The 23,297-nt window shown below is 34.5% G+C and overlaps 1 protein-coding gene across 2 annotated transcripts in view; it reads left to right on the top strand.

Moving 5' to 3' along the window:
* The window catches only part of LOC126771863 (mitochondrial carrier protein Rim2), a 42,803-nt gene that overhangs the window by 13,126 nt on the left and 6,380 nt on the right, over positions 1 to 23,297 (top strand). Inside the window, exons 3-5 of one of the 2 annotated variants that reach the window (XM_050492020.1) lie at positions 5,804 to 5,871; positions 14,130 to 14,308; positions 21,825 to 21,937. In XM_050492020.1, coding sequence (XP_050347977.1) covers positions 5,804 to 5,871; positions 14,130 to 14,308; positions 21,825 to 21,937 — 360 coding nt within the window. Of the gene's footprint in view, positions 1 to 5,713; positions 5,872 to 14,129; positions 14,309 to 21,824; positions 21,938 to 23,297 lie in introns of both variants that reach the window. The other variant, XM_050492019.1, reaches the window with a different exon arrangement.

Genomic DNA, 23,297 nt, shown 5'->3' with positions numbered 1-23,297 from the left:
TGAAAATCTTTGTATAAAAGGTATAGTGGTTTTAACAGTCTTAGTGATTTTTCTTTTTCTGTCATATGCAGTGCTATTATGCAAGAATTCACTTCGCATTACAATCGTGAACCGTTGAAAACAGACTTACGCTGATGTTCTGTTGTGATGCGTGACTCCTTTAAATGTTATACTTATATAGTCAATGTCGCATATTAATTTTAATAGTCGTTTATTTGTATTGGTAGCTTTAAATATAATTTATTCCTGTAAAATGATTCAAAAGTGCTCATAAAGCCTACTCAAGTTTGATTTGATTTGTAAGGGTTTAATATTTTTTTATTAAAATACGGGTTAAGAGCACTAAAGTTATATTTGAAGTTGCTACTAAGGATATAACAACCCTCTTAAAGTGTAACGCTATCAATCTTTAACCGATATTTATTGATTGAAAACAATCAATTAAAAACGAGTAGCTACATAATATTTTTGATTATAAATAATTGAATACTGAAATTATAATTTAAAACGTGTTAGGTACTTAAAGGTTTTTTTAAGGCTGTATTTTAGTACAGATTTATATATCCTAATATATTTTAAATTTATTATACCAGTAAACTATAAGTCTGAGTAGGTTACTACCACCCACTCAGATATTCTACCACAAAACAGCAGTACTTGGTATTATTATGTTCCGGTTTGAAGGGCGAGTGAGCCAGTGTAATTACAGGAACAAGGGACATAACATCTTAGTTCCCAAGGTTGGTGGCGCATTAGCGATGTAAGCGATGTTTAATATTTCTTACAATGCCAATGTCTATGGGCGTTGGTGACCACTTACCATCAGGTGGCCCATATGCTCGTCCGCCTAACTATACTATAAAAAAAAATAGATTTTGTAAAAAGATAAATAGACGCCATATGATCACAACTTGTACATTGATATGTACATATAATAATCTTGTATACATCAATGATATTATTAAACCCAACGACGCAAAATGACTAAGTAGCAATAAGTCGTAAGTAGCATAATGTTTATGAGTATAACACGTCTCACTGTTGAAATTCCTATCTACCGATCTATGATAACGATAAGCATATCGTTTAAAGTTTTTGAAAACTGTCGATTTGATGTTATTGTTAATACCCAAACAATTTCAATCTTTAGTTTTAGTTTTTTTTTCTAGATTTGTAATTGAAGCGAGATTTTTTTTCGGTAGACTTCAGACCTGAAGAATTATATATTTTGGTCATAAGACGTTTTGCGTTGTAGGACATATTGCTTTATAGACGTAGTACGACGAGAGAAATAGGCCACCAGATTCTTTATTCAGTATAATAAGGAGCAGTGCGTATTTACTGATAGTCAAAGTCTAAATTACCACAAATGGTACTGCCTTCATTGTCCCTGGAAGAAATATTAGTCATTAGTTTCTCTGCGACTTCGCTCGCGTATCAAGGGGAACCATATCGACAACGACTTACGAGTACTTACACAAAGAACAACCAGTATGAAATAATATTTTTGTATATATACTGAAAACGTCAATTTATTTTTAATGAATCAAACATAGGTACACTGCAATGCTTACGTAGTACGGATCTTATATAAGATTTGCGGTTTCCATTGCAGCAGAGACTATCGATTACTAGTTATCCGTTCCGGATTCAGAAGGAACAAAGGTCTACATAAAATGGTTATAACGTAATACGAGTACATAATATAACTATTGGTTTACACAGCGAATGCCAGAAAAACTCCCAAATCATACCTCGATTTAAAAAATATATCTAAGCATATTTATTTAGTGCTAAAATCGGAGCTTTTATATTACTAAAATAATTTTCGCTTGCGTGTTTGAAGCTCATGGCCGTCCTTCGAGCTTGCTACATACGAAACTTCATCAAAATCGGTTCAATGGATTAGCCGTACAAGCTAACACTAAACCACGAAACAATATAAGTTTTAATATTCGATTTTCCATTGATTATTATCGTCGTCCTATCGTTGTGTATCGCAAAGTAAAACGAATGAATCAATTTAGGAAATTACCAGCTAAGGTTTCGGCAGCGATGTTATTTTTGGTTCTTCGATTTGATTAATTCGCGTAAAGGTTTCTTAGCCAATCTTAACCGAAGATTGCGGCTTAAACCCCGGGCAAGGACCTCGAAATATAGTCTGCTTAAACATGTGCTTAATTTAGTGCTTATAATTGATGTCGTGCTCGATGGTGAAGGATAACATCACGAGGAAATAACCTCCTGTGTCGGATGAAAAGGCTAGATAATAAATTTAAACAAAACTATAGTAATAGTAATTTATTTTATAATTATAATATATTTTATCATACATTTAAAATACTAATTATAATTTATTGTTCTGCTAAAACAAAATCCATAAAACCTATATAAAGTTTTTTTTATTTATTTCTTCAATTACCGACTTTTTACTTAATTTTTTTTTCCTATTTGTTATGTTGTCTGTTACTAAATAAAATTGATATCACATTAAGTAGCCGATGGGCGAAAAATCCATCTTATCAAACCTTCTCCGTTGTCACACGTTTGTTCACCAGCCTGCATTGGGGCCTAGCCGTGTGGTGGAATAAGCTCAAAATTGGCTCCTCGAAGGGAGATGAGGCGTAAACCTATTATAGACGTTTACAGGCGACTTTATTTGTTGTATAAGTTTCTTTGAATTTATTGAAAAACCTTTTACTTTTGATGATTCACGTCACTTTTGTGATAATTGTAATCATACAAAATGTATACAACTGCGTTTTGTTTAATGCGAGTTACAACAAGATTTTTTTTCAAAACGCATTACTCACTACTTATTGGTGTATAAATAATCTAGAATATGATACAGAAGCATTCACTTCCAGCAGACAGTAGTCTCTTTTTTTTTCACGCAGTGGAAACCTTCAGAAAGGTACCCAGCTCCCATGGGGGGGGGGAACTGGGTTATCTGGGAAGACAGTAGTCTCTATATCAACTTACACGAAGCAAATAATATTATTTTTACTATATATTATTAGTTTAGCAGTAGCAGTTTGGCCAACATACAAATTCTTAAACGGCTCTGTTAAATACAAGCCGTAAAAGCAAGAAGAATTATGCGTGTATATACAGTAGATTCATAAAAAGATTTAACGACTCTTTTACGTTGTAAAAAGTAAACAAAGCGAACATAAGTTCAGTTGTATATATAATTTATTGCTCTTATTATCGACTTTAATGCCAGGGCAATTTCAATTATATTGTACTTTATAATAACTGCTATTATTGCTTATTGGTGAATCGATTATTAGATAATTTATAATATCGCTTTGAAAAATATACATATATATTTATATAAAAAAGTTATTTTGGTAAAAGTGACGTATCGTAATATATTCATGATTATTACGTTTTATATTTATTAACAAACAAAATTATTACAAATGTGAATGTGAGTTTGTTTGTTTGTTCCCCCCCCCATACGGGGGCCAATTGGCAGTAACTAGTGTGACATATTCTCCATAGATATAATGCATATAATATTATATGAATATTTGACTGCGCATCAAAAATAATTCGCGTTAAGTTAATACTTTGTTCATCTCGAACAGGGGGGAACTGGAATATTTTTATGTGAAATATATCATCGTCACTTTCGATTCGAAATTCATAGCAGACACTAAACTTTGCATAAGTTATTGCCCGTAAATGTGGGCAGAGGTCTCAGATGGCATAAAATCTTTAATTAAATTTGACCACAAGCGGATCCACTACCATTAGATCTGCGCGTAGGAATAACCTTTTAACCTCATCAAAAAGAGAAGAAAGATTAGCCCAGCAGTAAGATATTATTAATACCGACTGTTCTTTTGCTTAACAAGAATATTTATTAATTATATGCAATCTGGTTATTTTACGCCCTAATATTTAATTCGTAAATGAATTATTAATCATTTATATTAAATTCAAACTCATTTATTTATTAACTCATATCAGGGAATAGATTTATTTCATTTATAAATTAAATGTAATCTGACGGTGAAATGTAATAACAATAGAAGCGAAAGCTTTGCATTTGTTTAAGAGTCAATTCCGAGAAGTGAACTATTTATAAAATTATAAAAACCTTAACTCAAAATATGTAAACTAATGTTTAGTTGATTGCTGCTTAAAAAAGAAAGCTCTGATGTTTTTATATTAAATCGCTCAAAAGAACTCTGTATAATTAAATAAGGAACTGTGCGATCGCATTTACCCATTTCTTAATTGTTATTACGTCATTTTTACAAACAATTAGAAACCTTCCTTAGACGTCGTTTGCTTCTCGTTAAATAAAACTATTTATAGATCGTGCCATCTTCGAAGGCGCATGTTCGTTTGACTTTATACAGTTAAGGTTTCTGGAAAGTGCAAGAGAAATGGCGAGGGTCAACGTTTTATTTTTAGTCTCTATATTAGTTTCATTATCAATATCAATCAATTCAGAGTAAAAGTATTTTATTTATTCCACAGTTATCACTCTCAGCCTATGACTAATGTCTGGTTTGGCTTACGGATAGAATAATTAATTATAAATCAGAAGCTACAATTGGCTTAGTAAGAATAACAGAAGCGTATAAATATGACAGATACTAGCGTTTCTATAGAATAATATAAATTAAAAAAAGGTTGATTGTACAATTATGTTATCTGTGTGCAAAACGAATCGCTATCTGAATATAGAAAAAGCCTTGAGGCTTTTAAAACTTTCTATATCTTTTAGTTATATTTTGAAATCTAATATGAAAATCTAGAAGGCTACTACTAGATTTCGATTTAATCCTCATATATTTGGCTCTTATTGACATAGAAACATGTCTGGAGTCCTCCAGCTCCAGCTACACAGCAACAGCCTGTTAATGTCCCACTGCTGGGCTAAGGCCTCCTCTCCCTTTTGAGGAGAAGGTTTGGAGCTTATTCCAAAGGTTTTAGCTCCAGCTAGCTCATAGCTTTTATTACATTTTTCAATCTTTATATAGAGCGAGAAAAAAACAATAACTAGGTAGCAGTTAAGTCAAAAAAATAATCTTTCTTATCTGCCGGTTTCTCTTAGTGACAGTATATTCGATGTAATAAGTATAAATAAATTATTTGAACTTTAAAAGTTTGATTCTTATAAAAAAATATTTAAAATATAATATTTAATTAAAATTTTATAAACCATCTAATAAAAGAAGAATTTATTAATAATTGACGGTTTGTTCCCAGAACAGATAATATATTGGTAAAAATAATATGAAACGTGATTTATATGACGCAATATACACTTTTATCATATATCTAAAATTATAAGCAAGTTATTTATAAAAAGTTATGAAGTAAGGCTGTAAATATCTCTCCTCTTGAGGTTCGGGTTTGGACCATATTCCACCAGGCTGTTCCGATGCGGGTGTGATGTATCGCAGAGTTTGATCCATGAAGTTTGCTTTACGATGTTTTTTCAGCTCCGACCACGTCACGAAGTATATAAAAATCCAGTGGTGCTCGCCCGGCTTTTAAGAATTCTCGTGGTATAAACACAGCCACCTTGGCTGAACCGTTACAGCCATAAGTAACGAACATTCTAAATTGTATAACTTCTTGTCATAAAAATCTAATACTGTCTGATCTGAGGCTTAGTTAAAAGGCTCGTTTGTTTACTACAAAAATTGATTGCTTGACCGGCGAAATTATTAACCGGAGTATAATACAGGAGGCCAAATGGGGCTACAGACGTACGATGGGCGCAATGTTCGCCTACAGCAAGCAAGCAGATCGAATGCTGATGTCCTACAATTACCAGGTGCAGCAGTGTGCGAGGGCGGGCCACGCTCGGACAGCCGGCAGGATGACTCTCATACAGTGCCTCAGGTGAGATTACATTTGTTATTATAATTTATTTTATTCCGATAATCACTCACTCAAATGTAGAGTACCTATATTTTAATTTCTTGGTAACAATATTTGTCTTGATATTCATAAGAAATTAAGAAGTCGACAGGGCTCACTCAGTGGTTGAAGTTCAAACATAATCATTATTGAAAATTGATCAAATTATATACGTATTTGTATGTTTTTTTTTTTAAATGTTTATAACACTAAAGTCCGTAAATAGCTACCATAAATTAAAATGATTGACAAACATAGAAGACATATGCACTAAACTGTATTGCCTTTACCTATTTACATATATGCATACATTTATTATAGATTTGCGTACCCTAGAAGTGTACCAGTACCTTATATCATTATTTTTCATAGTATAAATTTCAATCATTTTAATATATTATATATTTAACGTGGATATATTTGTTTTCATAGGCTTCTATATAAGATGATGATCTCTCTCCAAGATGTTGGGTTACCGATTCAAAATTCAAGGCTAGATACCGTTTGATACCGATTGTATTAGAGGTCCAGTCACCCCCCTGAAAAATAATCCTAGATACGCTATGTTTTATATCTACATTCTACCTGTTACAATTAGCTGATGGATTTCCGTTAATTAGAGTCATTTGTATAATTGGATTATTCACAATATCAACACCATCAAAGTCATTACATCACAAGGCTTATATTATTGTTGTTGTCCCAACAAAAGTGTCGTTAAAAATATATTATTATTGTTTGTAATTTTGCTCGCAATGTTATTTGAACGTGTCAACTTGTCTTGTAAATATCCTGTCTGCTAGACTGTATTTGTAAGAGTTGTGCAATAATCGTTTTACGCTGGCTCTATTTCAAAACGTTTCGTCACATATTATTTTTTTTATTATTTATTTATTTATTTGGGAAACATACAGCGTAATATAAACACATAAACATTTGATAACAAAATAATTCTCACATAAGCCAACAAAGTTTCCACTTTAACATTGAAACATGGAGTGAACCTAACCAGAACAGCTTATTTAGCAAGTATTAAAGTATATAAAATAAAGTATTAACAAGTTATTTAAAAAGCAGAACAAAAAAAAATCCGATAAGAATATTAATGATAAATACAGTTTTTTAAGGCTTCTAAGAACTTAAATAAATTTATGTTAAAGATATATATATTATTGTAACGTTTATTGCGATTGTCAGTTGCTCTTATAATTTGAGCCATGTGTCGCAGTATTTCGAGTATTAGCTTGAATGATCACATATTTACTTTAATAAATTTTTGTGATTAACCGTACCGTAACAGCCTGTGAATGTCCCACTGCTGGGCTAAAGGCCTCCTCTCCTCTTTTTGAGGAGAAGGTTTGGAGCTTATTCCACCACGCTGCTCCAATGCGGGTTGGTGGAATACACATGTGGCAGAATTTCAGTGAAATTAGACACATGCAGGTTTCCTCACGATGTTTTCCTTCACCGTAAAGCACGAGATGAATTATTATCACAAATTAAGCACATGAAAATTCAGTGGTGCTTGCCCGGGTTTGAACCCAAGATCATCGGTTAAAATTCACGCGTTCTTACCACTGGGCCATCTCGGCTCTTGTGATTAAAACCTATAGTAAAAAGCGTGTGCCAAATTTCATATTGTTGACATGTTTGCATTTAAATGTGCATGAGATGATCATGATACATTTTCGCAAATAGCTTCAATAAATATGTAGTTTAAATTTACAGTTTGTTTTCTCGTTTCAGCTTCATCTTTAGTAAACTTTGTAAAAGTTGCTATTACCCGTAATACCTATGGTATTTAGAAATTTATATTGAACCAATTTGATTTTTAGGTTTTATTTTTTTAATATATTTCTTCGTTTTTAATTACATTAATATATTTTGTTAATCAGTGCAACGAAAACCACACACATTGTTTTACTGTGCACAGTGGATTCATTAACGGTTGTAGCTTTTTAAAGTAACGAAAAAATATTTTTTGTTCGTTTTAATAATAAAATACGTAATTGTTTATGGAGTTTATTAATATAATAATGTAATCATGATTATCGACAAACGATATTCGTTAAAGTATCTTAATGATCTTGATAATAAACAATCGAGTACACTTTTTAATTAATGTTAACAAAACAAATCTACGCGTTTTTTTATTAAATGAAATAATTATGTTTATACGTAATGCCTTGACATAAAGATTAATATAATTTAAACTTGTTATAAGTAATTGTGCAGGTGTAGCGATTAAAAGTAGACGACCAGTTTTTGAAAGAAATGTAAGTACGGAATGTTATTTAACTTAACATCGAAAATAAAACTGAACCGGTTGTCTTGCAATTATTTATTTAATAAAATATTGTATGTATAAGGAAAACAACATCAATTAATCTGATTTTCTTAGTGATGTTATCTCTTTTTTTTTCCTGGACAATGTCGTCACCTAACTAAAATAAACTAAAACTAAAGGCTGGAATAACATTGTCCTTTTCCTAACTAATGTCCGCCACGGCGGCCATTCTTAACGCAGACGAGACAACTGTGTAGGTAGTAAGCTGATAGTATAGTGCACATGCGTTCTAAAACCTATTCTATTTACCATATTCAAGTATTTTTTTATGTTAAGTATTAAATGACATAGTACAGTATATTTTTATTATTCAAATAACGTTAAATTACTATTAAAAAATAAATTGGTGCATAAAGTGTAATTGTATGCAAATAAAATTTATAGTACGTATATCATGTTGTGTGAAAATATTTGCACATGTCCAAACGACGTTTTTCTATAATAAGATTGAAATTTTAATAGTTTTTTATTCAAATTTTTCATTCAATCTTAAGAACTGAGCTCTATTGAATGAATGCATTCAAATGTTTCGCGATAATAAACTATCTTTAGAATGGTACTAAACGATTCGCATATGTCTTATGGAAATGATTAATGTTTGTTGTGACGAGTGTCCATCTCTCTCAAACGAATACAAATTTGAAGTACTATATTATTGCGGGATAATATCATGAAATAGGATATTTAAGATGGTCAATAGGATATTTGACTTTCTCTTTGAAAGTCTATTATAACTCGATTGGATGTAGATTAGATCTATGTACGTGCATAAAATTATAAATTTACACGTTATAAGGACTACAAAAAAATGTTTTTAAAATATATTCTATAGGATACATATGTATTAGTATTTGTGTTTATGTATCAAAATAAGATCATCAACGCCATCTATTATATATAATATAAGAATGAGTGGATAATGTTATATTGTAATAGTTCATTTAATTTTATAAAGAATAATATGCAAAGTGGCTGCCAGCGGATGGAGACTGCGAGCTGAAGATCGAGCTCAGTGGCGTGCTATTGGAGAGGCCTATGTCCAACAGTGGACGAAAAAGGGTTGATGATGAATGAATAAATGAATATATAGATTTACATTCATTCGTTCAATCTCGTTGAGAACTCCGTGTTTGATTTATAAGTATCATTCATATTATCGAGTTTTGTATTGTTGGGAGTAGTAATGGTGATATTAACTCGGAAATAATTTCGATCAACGCGTAATTGCAAAATAAACTCGATATTACGTGGGTTCATTGTTAATTAAAAAAAATCTTTATACAGAATAGATGCGCACTGATAAATATTGTCTCTGAACGTGACGCAAGATATATTTTAACACTGTGCCAGGCGATACATTTTAAATTGTGATTAATTATAATTTAACTATTATGTTTAACGAGGATAAAGATCGTAATTTTTTCTAAAGTTATTCTCTACTATTTACATATAGGAAAATCATTGTTTTTTTTTTTAATAATAAAACGATCAATCATTGATTGGCAACGATTTTTTATTAAAAAAAAAGCTTATAATAAATAGAATCATGTTATTTTATAGACGGTAACATCTCTTAAATGTATCTCTGATTGAAGTGAAGATATCAAATGTTAAGCTGAAGGCGTAGATATGGATATACGTATAGCTGAAGAATTTCTTGGAACGCTCTAATCTTAAAATGTATCAATCCGATTTGAAAAAAACTTTCAGTATTAAATAACCCATTTATTATGTAATGTTTTTAGACTATACATAATTACGTTACGACTCACAGGGGCGGGTCAGTAACGTGTGTGAAACTATGGAGCGCCTGGTTTGATATATATAAGTTAAAAAAAAATAATATTGAACCTGACCATTATAAATTGTATCTTAATTCTAATTTAACATTGTTGTTTAATACAATGTGAAGGTGAATTAGTTGTAACCAGCAAAAGCTGAAATAGTTATCGCACATACGCTAATAGATAAGACTTACGCGCCGATCACGAGAGACGTGCGTGAGGGATTTGCACTCCAATTTTATACGAAACATTTTGCTATTAGCAACACTAGGGCTGTCGAACAAAATTTAATATTTTTTGATGATATTACAAATATAGATCCTCATTATTTCAATTGAAATTGGAAGTATAATAGAAATTGTACTTTTGGAAAACAGTCACTTCTGCCTGTACATATGGGTATTGTAAGATATTATTTATTTATTATTGCCATCCCTTACTTGTTGCCAATACGCTGTCAGTTCTAGTTCTTTATTAAACAAGTAATTATTGTATAAAAAGTTATTAAGTATGTCTAAATAATATTTCAAACTTTTTGTTTCAACCAGGGAAGTCAAAAGCCTTAACTAACCTTAACAAGGCTTTTGTGCCAATCTGAGTAGTAATAATATCCTACTGACTTAACTTCGGCTACGGGAACCAATTTCTAGTAGCCATCGCAGGTTCGCAAGAGCGCGCTCACTCTCATAACCGTATAAGACCCTATAGAATAGCTACCCAAAACGACCGAAAAGAGTTCAGGTCTTCAGAACCAACAGCTTACAAACGCACTAATTTCCGAATGATAGTGTAATGTCGCAGACTTCTTAATTCCTGGCCGTTAATGATAATTCCTTCACCGAAAAGCCCTGCCCTCGGTATATTTTCTTATAAATAATTATATAATACTTTGTATTGACGTATTCCAGTTGGATTAAGTGAATCAGTGGGCGTGAATGACTCTCATCGTTCTAATTATATGAATAAGGGATATAACATCTACGTGAACACGGTTGGCGACACATTGATTGTGTATTATTCAACCAATGCGCGTAAAATCTATGCGCGGTGGTATCAGATGGCTTAGTGTCTGAATTCGTTTTATTACTATTTATAAAAAAAAAATACGTTTCTACATTAAAATTTCATACATAAAAAAATCTTAGCGTGTTAAATTTGATCAGCCCTAATTGATTTTGACAATACTGCTGGTTTTATAAAATTTTCCACTACGGGTGTCGTATAACGTCTTCGTTTATATACGAGTAGGTATCATATAACTAGATTCTGATGTTAAACTTTTTATAATATTATTAAATTACATTAAATTATAATAGATAGGCAGACTGGAAAATGGAGCTATGAGAGATATTAACGATCCTTAACATCGCCAATGCGCCACCAACCTTGGGAATTAAGATGTTATTTGTGGCTGTAGTTAAACTGGCTCTCTCGCCCTGCAAAGTGGAACACAACAATACTAAGTTATGGTGCTTGGCGGTAGAATATGTGAGTGGATGGTACTTAATCATATAGGCTAGCACAAAGTCCTACCACCAAGTAAACCAATGGAATTAAGAACGTCATCGAAACATTTTTTGATTCATAGGAACTGCGGGTTATTCATGGACATCTTGTAATTAAAATTCTGTAATTGTTTTACAAGATATTAAAGACAGTGGATAATAAATAATAATTCGATTGATATTTGTTTTAATGTAGACTAGTTTTATATTGCGACATCGTCTACCCAGTAGGATTAATCTGTAAGAAAACTCGTGCTCACCGCAGAAAACGGTCGTCTAATGTCAGAAAGTGATATGCGTTATTGACCATAACAATTTTAACGTCAAGAATACACGCATCGAATTAGTTTATCACCTTAAGTCGGTTGTCAACATTTCACTGGTGAGTAATGGAGTGAGTTCTTACAGAATAGCACTGCTGTACTAGAAACATTAGAAGTGCGAATATTGAAATCATTTATTTAGTTCTTTGGTGAAAAAGCAAAAGTTACTTCATAGCATATTTGTATCCAAATATCTATAATGAAATAAAATCAAAATGCAGTTGAAAATTCCAACGTAACTCAGTTTTATTATTAAATATTAGAAAAAAAAATACCTATAGTATATATAGTTTTTTTATACATGTATATAAAATAAATAAGCGTATCGGCTTAACTTTTATTTGTCATATTTCATTACGTTATTTATTTATTATCCATAAACATTTTTTTTTCTCCTTTACTTTGATAAACTGATTAATCCATCGATTGTTTATAAATGTGCAATGTGCGGGTAGTGTTACTATTTTATGTAACGTAGTGTGTAATGTGCATTTCTTTTTATTTTGTATGTATTTAGAATTTAAAAAATGTCGACTCTGAATTCGGCAAAATCTGATTAAGTTTGTCACATGCATAAAGATAGTTAATTGAAACATTTTAATGTCACTTGCCCATTCCTTGTTCATTAATGGCAAATTTTTTTGTGATCCCTTTTTCCTCATATTTTTCTGACATATCAACGTATATTCTTTCAATATTCAAAAACCACGTGATTGCATACAAGTCATTTTATGAAAGTCAGCTGGCACTGACCAGGTTTTCGAAACGAAACGTCAATTTTAACGTTTCCCAATATTATTATCATTTAATTATATTAAGCTGTGAATACGAGGGTTGATCTTTTATACTCAACATATAAATAAAAGAAAGTATTAGTTAGTAAGTGTTTGTCGACTTTTTCATAGTAACACGTTGAATATTTTCCAACATTTCTGTTACGAATAAAGTATAATATTTCAAAACCGTTAATTAAAATGGAAAAGTCTCGCAAGAGCAAATTTAGGCAAGAGGAATAATAATTAAAATAATGTGATTTGCTTTACAACTGATCCAATATATAAGATATTCTTCAATTTGCATCTATACTAATGTTATAAATGCGAAAGTAACTCTGTCTATCTGTTACGCTTTCCGGCTAAACCACTTTAGATGAATTTTGGTATGAAACAAAATTGAACCCCAAGGAAGCACATACGCAAATTTATTATATCAAACACCTAAACTAACAATCGCGTGCGAAGCCCCGGACGAAAACTACCATAGAATAATTATCTCGCTAACTTTAAACTCAATCTCGAATGAAATTACAAATTACTTATCTGAGACAGATATTGTACTGATTTACGTCATTGGATGTTTATTTACATTTGGCTATCAACTACGATTATACTATGATGCCCTCGATGATCTTAAAATGTCAGAGGGTGTTTTTTTTAAATGTAATGTCTGTGATGATTTAACTCCTATAATATTATATTAATATGATATGTTTTAATTACTAAACAGGGTTACGGTTTACAAGTTTTTAACTTTAACTTTTTATTTAACTTCATTCGTTTGTATGTGTAGGTTAAATATTAGAATTTAGTTTTAACTGATAATATATGTCCAACACTTCTGTCCAATTTTCTTTTTTTTTTTAAATAACTTTCGTTTATTATTTCAATGTTTTATGAATGCATTCCGTTCCATTTAATAAAATGAATAATTAGAGAAAAAAAAATAAACTATAATATAATTTTATAAGTATTATAAATTTACAAAAAAAACCTCAAGGATTAAAAATGCATCTATTAAATTACATAAAAAAAAAACAATCGATTTCAAAAACATTCCGTATCGTGTTTTATGCAAATTTATGCATATTTATCTATATATTTGTTTATAAGGATTTATCTATAATCTGAATTGTTAATAATAGAGATATCTTTAAAATTTGTTGATTAGATTAATGAAACAGATGTTCTCATTTAATTTACTTTCATGTATCGGCTAATAATATTTCATATAATAACTCCAAGGATTGGCAGAGTCTATAATTTTCACATACATGGAACGCGTGGTCGTAGTATTAAGGTTAATAATATAGTCTCATTTTTAAAAGGCATTTCATTTATTACTATATAGTACTAATTAATATATATAATTTCTTACCAAAAGTAACGGTTTAATACAAGGCGTACTTATGAAACTGATCGATTTCTGTATTTGTCAATTTTTATTTTTTGCAAAATTTAATACGATTTTTTTTTTATATATTTAATTATTTTTTTAATTTCAGGCACATCGTACAAAACGAAGGCGCTCGAGCCCTGTTCAAGGGTCTCGGTCCGAACATAGTGGGCGTGGCGCCGTCCAGAGCGATCTACTTCTGTACATACTCCCAGGCTAAAGCAATCCTCAACCAACACCTTCCACCGGACACGCCCATCGTGCACCTCTCAGCGGCCAGCGCGGCGGGTAAATATATAAAACTAAATACATATATAAACATTATTCCAATGTCCATGACAAAGATGATGGAACGCTCTCGAACCAACGCTCTGATAATGGGGACGAGAACGTTACACTACACTTACACCGTCTCCGCAGGCAGACGTCGCCTGAATAAAGGTGACGACCGCACGCGTTCCGTGTCGCGCCTCAACCATTCCGACAACGTCCTACGCCGAGATTCTTTCTTCCAGGCACCTTTAGGATGTTCGTCTCGCAGAGACCAGAGCTCCTACGCGAGCTTCTTAACTAAGTTTTCTATGCATATATTTAAAATCCAAAAAATACATAGTTTAAAATACTCACTTTTTGATTAATATTATATTTACATTATTTTATATATATTTGTATTATTATAGCTGCAAATACTAACCGTCCGTAATTTTTTTCTTTTATATGCAGAATCTGGTTAACCCGCGATATATTTTAAAATGATTTATTTAAAAAGCTTATTTACATATTAATTAACCTTACGGAAGCCGAGATGGCCCTGTGGTAAGAACGCGTGAATCTTAGCCGATGATCGTGGGTTCAAACCCGGGCAAGCACCACTGAATTTTCATGTGCTTAATTTGTGATTATAATTCATCTCGTGCTTTACGGTGAAGGAAAACATCGTGAGGAAACCTGCATGTGTCTAATTTCACTGAAATTCTGCCACATGTGAATTCTACCAACCCGCATTGGAGCAGCGTGGTGGAATAAGCTCCAAACCTTCTCCTCAAAAAGAGGAGAGGAGGCCTTTAGCCCAGCAGTGGGACATTCACAGGCTGTTACGGTTACGGTAATCTTACGAGATCATGTTTTTTAAAATAATGTGATGACGATATTTCTCTGTCCGATATCGGCCAGACTAGCCAGCTGCTTATTAGACAAATATTATATTAGAGAAATATATAATATTAGAGAAATATTATATATGTCCCTTTTGCCTCACTCCTATAATCCGTTCGGACAGGAAATCTGACACGAACGGAAGTAATTCAGGCGAAACATCTCGGCTTTACATGGCTTCAACTTGAAGACTACGGGCTGCTAGTGACAATTACTTGACAGGAAAATCCAATAACTTTTACTAACCCAACCCTTGGGGTTTGAACCCAGAACAATTGTCTGTGGCCGTACAAGCTATCCACTAGATCAGTGCGGCAAAAAAGAATATACTGCACTTTTAAAAAAAGAAATAAGTATTAAAATATTATTAATATGAACAGGAAAAAAAGTAAAGTAACGGCTTGTGACTGCCCCACTGCTGGGTCAACAACCCAACGCCTCTTTGAGAAGAAGGCTTGGGGCTTATTTCACCACGCTGCTCCAATAAGGGTTGGTGTATATACATTTGGCAAATTTCAGTGAAAATAGACTCATGAAGGTTTCCTCACAATGTTTTCCTTCACAGCCGAGCACGAGATGGATTAAACACAAATTAAGCACATGAAAATTCAGTGGTGATTTCTTGGTTTGAACCCATGATCATCGGTTACAAATCACGCGTTCTAACCACATGACCATCTTGCCTAAGATGAATAATACGCCGCATCGATTTATACAGTTTAGAACATGTTTTGAAACTGCACGTTTATATATAGGATTAAGAAAAGATCGCTTGCCAATTTCATTATTAGGTCAATCTCAATGCGCTTATAAATAAAAAATAATCGTTGCCATATTCTCGTATAAAGTTAAAATGTTGTTAAGGATAATATGACGAATTTATATTTATAATCGAAGTCATATGTGGAAAAAGGTGCCACGAAACTGAAAGGTCATAAGTGCCACGAAACAAAAATATGATTTTAATTAATTGACTATTTTATGCGTTTGTATCTATTTTTCGTGTACATAGGCCATTTTAAATTCATTACGTTTATAGCTCTTAAAGTTTTATTACGTGAGAGCTGTAAATGTATATAGTTTTATGTCTTCAATTATATATGAATATAAATAAGCTCTTAAGATAACTCTTGATTTATCATATTAAAAGGATTCAAGTTAACTTTGTAAAACTAGCCCCGCCCCGGTTCGGAATGTTGTATCCTATCGAGAAGAACGCTTTGCTAGCTGCACTTTTTCTCAAATAGAATATATACTTAGACTTAATACATACCTAGTTGCTGTTTAAATTTATAACTGATAACAGATAATTTCTATACAGGACATATAAGCCGAGATGGCCCAGTGGTTCAAACGCTTGAATCTTAACCAATGATCGTGGGTTCAAACCCGGGCAAGCATCACTGAATTTTCATGTGCTTAATTTGTGTTTATAATTCATCTCGTGCTTGACGGTGAAGGAAAACATCGTGAGGAAACCTGCATGTGTCTAATTTCATTGAAATCCGGCCACGTGTGTATTCTACCCGCATTGGAGCAGCGTGGTGGAATAAGTTCCAAAACCTTCTCCTCAAAAAGAGGAGAGGAGGCCTTTAGCCCAGCAGTGGGACATTAACAGGCTGTTACTGTTACATATAAATGAATATACAATTTAAATTGATTAATAGGCGAAGTTATTTTTTTATTATAATAGACAAGAGTCGATTCTGATCATATATTTCCTTTATATAATAAATATATTTCGACCACGTGTTATACAGATGTTATAAAAAATAGCTTGCGTCTTTCCTTGGGACTTAAGTTTGCTTTATACTAAATTTTATCATATTCGATTCAATGGCTAAGCTGTGAATGTGACACACAGACAGTGTTACTTACGCATTTATTATAAATCAGTTTAAATAATTTCCGACATGCGTTGGCATATCCCAATAATTTGTTTTGTAAACAATTATTCGATAAGATTCGCGAGCCACCTATTGAACGTTGACGGCACTATGCTAGAAACGAACACGCACGTGTCAACAAGAAATGTACAGTTTTAAGCCAATCAGATGAGTGGCACATAATATCATTATAAATTTTGTATATATATATACAAAATTAATACATATATAAATAAAATAAATAAATGAATATATATATTCTATATAAAATATTATTACTATATTTATAATAAAAAGTACATATGATTTTTAATTGAAGACATTAGTGGGTGAAGGTGTTATGTCCCTATATATGTATTTACGATTGTCATTCTAATATCACATAAGTTTAAATATTCGCAAAATAAGCATTGAAACTTTAATGCTAATTTTTATAAAATTACAAATTTGTGACAATTTATTTTATTAGGATTTTAAATGTAAATCCATGTCTAGTTAAAGCAAAAAAAAAAAACTAATTACTGCGAAAGTTTAGTCCATAAATAAATAACAAAAAAGGCTAAATAAATTACCTATCATAAAATATAACAGCCATTCGCTATAATCATTTATCTAATCTAAATCTATAATGAGAATCTTCAAAGGCCAAGTAGATGCTTCTATTCAGCTGCATTGTTATTTTGAAATATGAAAAACAAAATGGATGACCCATTTCTTGAACAAAACGCCGTTTGTTAAAATGATTTATGCCGTTCTTTATATATTTTTTCTTTATTATTTACGTGTTTACCTAATTTAGTATAAGGCTGATTACTGATTATTTTATCAATCCTGTGTCTTTTTCATTCGAGTATCAAATCAATGATGTTAAAAAGAGAGAAGATGTGTTAAAAGTCAGAGAAATATCAATTGATTAAATACCTAGGAACTCCGTGGAGTACCGGCTTAGAATAGTACTCCCCCAATCTCATCCCGTGGGTGTCGTAAGAGGCGACTGAGGGACGGGGAAAAGGGGGGATGGGCAGCAGCGTCCCCCCTCCCATAAACATCTTACCCCCTACTGCGCTCGCCAACACGCCTGCCCAGCGCGGCGAGTATGGGCAAACCCCTCCCTTAATGGCAGATGCGCCCAAAAAAAGGCCCCCAGTTACCGGCAAGCCCGCTAGGCCCGACCAAGGTAGCGGTCGCGGTATCGGCAGGGCAGGGGGTGCTAAGAATCACCGGTTCACGGCAGGCTACCGTATAAAACGACTGAAAATGGCAACGTATAATGGACGCTCGATGAGGCTGGACCATCACCTCGCCGAATTAGAAGTAGAGTTAAGTCATATAAACTGGCATATACTGGGGTTATCTGAAATCCGAAGACAGGGGGAGGACACGATAACTCTAGAGTCCGGTAACTTACTCTACTTCCGCGAAGGTGATAACCTCTCCCAAGGTGGTGTCGGTTTTCTAGTCAAAAAGGATCTCATTAGCAGCATTGTGGAAATCAGTAGTGTGTCGAACCGGGTAGCGTACCTTGTCCTAAAACTTTCCGACAGGTACTCCCTGAAGGTTGTACAGGTATATGCGCCAACTTCGACATACTCTGATGATGTGGTCGAAGCGATGTACGAGGACATCGCAAAGGCCCTCAACGACTCCTCGAGGGCCCACTACAATGTTGTTATGGGAGACTTTAATGCTAAAGTGGGAGTACAAGATAGCGGTGAATCGAAAGTCGGACCTTACGGCTTGGGCTGCAGAAATCACAGGGGGCAAATGCTGGTAAACTTTCTCGAAGCGCAGGGGCTTTTTTTGATGAATTCTTTCTTTCAAAAAAAGCCTCAGAGGAGGTGGACCTGGCGAAGCCCCGATAACGTGACAAGGAACGAGATAGACTTTATCATTTCGAATAAAAGGCACATATTTAGAGATGTTTCAGTGATCAACAAGTTTAATACCGGAAGTAATCACCGCTTGGTTCGAGGCACTCTAAATATCAACTTAAAAGCCGAAAGATCGAGAATGATGAGGTCTACTCTCCGACCTACCATGCTCCAAGTTGCTCAAGGCTCCGAAAAGTTCCAAATGGAACTTCAAAATCAATTCACCGCGTTGGAAACCATAAGCAGCATTGATGAGAGAACCGACACGCTGGTCAAAATACTGCAAAACACATCCCGCAAGTGTTTTCCGCCACAGAGAAGAGACAACGCACCAAAACTCTCTGCTGAGACACTCGAGCTCATGAGAAAACGACGAGAACTACCATCGTTTTTGTCAGATAAGGCCTTAAACCGAACAATAAAAACGCTGACGCGACGCGATCTCCGACGCTCCAATACCCGTGCCATCAAGGCTGCGATTGAGCAAAATCGGGGATCGAAAGTGTTCGCTCGCAAGTTTGGGAGGCCGCGTCTGACAAAACTTAAAACTGAAAATGGTGGGGTCGTTACCTCTAGGCCTGAGATTATCGGAGAAGTAGAGAGGTTTTATGGGCAGTTGTTCTCTTCAAGATCGGATAAACCCGTGGGAATCAGTATTGATGACCAGCGCGCCCCTCTTATGCGCCATTACTCCGAGGAGCTCCCGGTCGTTGACCAAGGAGAGATTAGGGCGGCTCTAGAACAGCTTAAAAACAACAAAGCTCCGGGAGATGACGGAATCACAACAGAGTTGCTTAAGGCAGGCGGGACTCCGGTCCTGAAAGAGCTAGCAAGCCTCTTTAATTCCGTCATCCAACATGGCAAGACCCCGGAAACGTGGAGCGGGAGTGAGGTGGTACTGTTTTTCAAGAAAGGTGATAAAACCCTCTTGAAAAACTACAGACCAATCTCCCTCCTGAGTCACGTGTATAAGCTGTTCTCAAGAGTCGTCACGAACCGTCTCGCCAGACGACTTGACGAGTTCCAGCCCCCAGAGCAAGCCGGCTTTCGATCAGGCTACAGCACCGTGGACCACATCCATACTGTTCGGCAGATTGTGCAGAAGACCGAAGAGTACAATCAGCCGCTGTGTATGGCATTTGTGGACTACGAGAAAGCCTTCGACTCCATCGAAACCTGGGCAGTGCTCGACTCATTGCAGAGATGTCATATCGATTGGAGATATATCGAGGTACTGAGATGTCTGTACAACGCCGCTACAATGACTGTCCACATCCAGGACTGTAAGACGAAGGCGATCCAACTGCGCAGAGGGGTGAGACAGGGGGATGTAATATCCCCGAAACTGTTCACCAACGCGTTGGAAGACGTTTTCAAAACGCTGGATTGGACTAGGTATGGAGTCAATGTAAACGGCGAGTACATCTCACACCTTCGATTTGCCGACGATATCGTCATCATAGCAGAGTCGCTGGAACAACTCACCGAAATGCTGCGTAGCCTAGGCGAGTCTTCCCGGTGTGTCGGTCTCGGTATGAACTTGGACAAGACCAAGGTCATGTTCAATAGGCATGTCGTGCCGGGACCGATATACGTCGAGGGGAAACCTCTCGAAGTTGTTAGTGAATATACCTACCTAGGACAGATAATACAAGTCGGTAGGAACAACTTCGAGAAGGAAGCCGATCGAAGAATTCACTTGGGATGGGCAGCATTTGGCAACCTTCGTCAAGTCCTCAAGTCGTCTATACCGCAATGTTTGAAGACGAAAGTCTTCAACCAATGCGTCTTACCTGTCATGACATACGGTGCCGAAACGTGGACACTAACTGCGGGACTAGTCCACAAATTTAAAGTCGCTCAGCGTACTATGGAGCGAGCTATGCTCGGAGTATCTTTGAAGGATAAGATCAGAAATGAGATTATCCGGAAAAGAACCGGAGTCACCGACATAGCTTGCAAAATTAGCAGGCTGAAGTGGCAGTGGGCTGGTCACGTATGTCGTAGGACCGATGGCCGTTGGAGCAGACGAGTCCTAGAGTGGAGACCGCGAATCGGCAAGCGCAGCGTAGGGCGCCCTCCAGCCAGGTGGACCGACGACCTTAAGAAGGTGGCGGGCACCAACTGGATGCGGAAGGCGGAGGACAGGGAGCTTTGGCGCACCTTGGGAGAGGCCTATGTTCAGCAGTGGACAACGATTGGCTGTTGATTGATTTGATTGAAATACCTAGGTAACATTATGAGAAGTTTATTAAATTTCTATATAAATAAATTCTCATATTAAATCCTCTATAAATAATTTACTGAAACGGAAAGCCAATTCCAGAAAAAAAATACATGTTTATATGCAGTTGTTTTGGTTTGAATAAAACAACTATATTGAAATAAGAGTAGTATTCCAAGCAAATGAAGATATATCTATTATCATTATACATATATTATGTAATATACATTATCATTGTATCCTGTATTGCTGCCTGTATCCCAATTATTTGGGATGGACACAGCGTCTCTCTTCTATCCATCTCTATCTTTAGCCACGACAAAGTTATCACCGTTTTACACGAGTCATTCCTCACACGGTCTATCTTCTTACGGTCTTCGTCATTTCTTATAGCCATTCCCATTTTTTTTTTATAGGATATATAGGCAGACGAGCATATGCGTCACGTGATGTAAGTAGTCACCAACGCCTATAGATATTGGCATTGTAAGAAATGTTAACCAACGCTTACATTGCCAATGCGCCACCAACCTTTGGAACTAAGATGTTATATCCCTTGTGCCTGTAATACCAAGTAACACCAAGTACTGCTGTTTTGCCCTACCACCGGTGAACCACCATTATTTCGGTATGAATATTTTTTTTTTAAATGTGAACATCTGTTTTAGGATTCGTATCGTGTACGCTGACTAATCCGATTTGGTTCGTGAAGACTCGTTTACAACTCGACGGTCAGAACATCACAGCGTGGCAATGTATTAAGAGGATATACGCCAAAACGGTAAGTATAACACGTATTACGTTCAAATATTTCACGTCCAATAATAAATAAATCTATGATTAGTTCAAAATGCTATAATAATATACATGAAAAGGTTTTTAACGTGTTAAGTCAGGTCAGATGATATAATCGTCATAGTTGGTTCAAGATATATTTAATAAAAAATTTTTAACGCTGGAAAAACGCGTTACGCGTTTTCCCCACGGGAATGGTTGAGGGGGGGTGTATGTGGGGCTCGCCGGAGTCCAAGGCGCCGAGTGCGCCCCGAACATCGGAATACCCACTAAAAAACCAGCGGTACCCTTTCCGTCTTAACGAGGAGCGCCACGGGATCGCTTTAGCATACTACCGCGGAGATATATTTAATAACTAGCACAACCCGCGGCTTCGTTTTGTAACGAAAATTCGTAATTTTTTAATGTACATAATGCCTGAATAATTAATAGTATTATAAGCAGCAGCTAGCTTAGCTTTTTATTTTATTAGTAATAAAATAAAATATCACTTTGTCATTGTAATTGCCTTGTTGTGACTACTTCCTTTTAATGTATAATATTATAACACATCCAATTTATGCCAATCTTAGACATTGATAAATAACATACCTCATATGTCAAATATATATTTAAAAAAAAGTAGGCTTTAGGTTATGCCATATATTAATATAAACTAGTCATATTACTCGGGAAGTATAACTTCATTTATGATATTGATTATATTTTCGTTTTTAAATTTAGAATTACTCCTCAAAAGTTGATATAAACGTTGATAGTTTAATTATAATGTTGTTCTAGATATGTACAGTAGTATTACAGTTTCTCCTTATCATAATTAAACGCTTCAAAATTTGAAACCGAGTCTCGATCATTTGTGTCATTTCTTTTATATGTGACATTGACAGAATATTTTGCGCTCAACTAGCGCAAGATAAACGCCAGAAATAGAAAAAAAAATGTTGTTAGTAGTAAGGCTTTATTTAACTCCAAACGTATGTATAAAATATACGTCTGACAATTTATTATATTCGGCCGAGGTTGAGTTTATATAAATAATAGTATAGTAAAAATAATATATATCTATTAGACGAGCCGGTTGGCGTGGTGGGTAGATACTTGCCTTTCACGCCGAAGGTTGTGGGTTCGATTCCCACCCAAGACAGACATTTGTGCGCATGAACATGTCTGTTTGTACTGAGTCTGGGTGTAATTATCTATATAAGTATGTATTTACAAAAGAAAATTAGTATATGTAGTATATCAGTTGTCTGCTTTCCATAGTACAAGCTCTGCTTAGTTTGGGATCAGATGACCATGTGTGAATAATAATAATAAATATATAAAAGACTACTTAACTGACATAA

Source organism: Nymphalis io, chromosome 11 (genome assembly GCF_905147045.1).
Source record: "Nymphalis io chromosome 11, ilAglIoxx1.1, whole genome shotgun sequence".
Lineage (NCBI taxonomy): Eukaryota > Metazoa > Arthropoda > Insecta > Lepidoptera > Nymphalidae > Nymphalis > Nymphalis io.
Note: the sequence above shows the minus strand (reverse complement) of the source record. Positions and strands in the feature narration are given on the sequence as shown.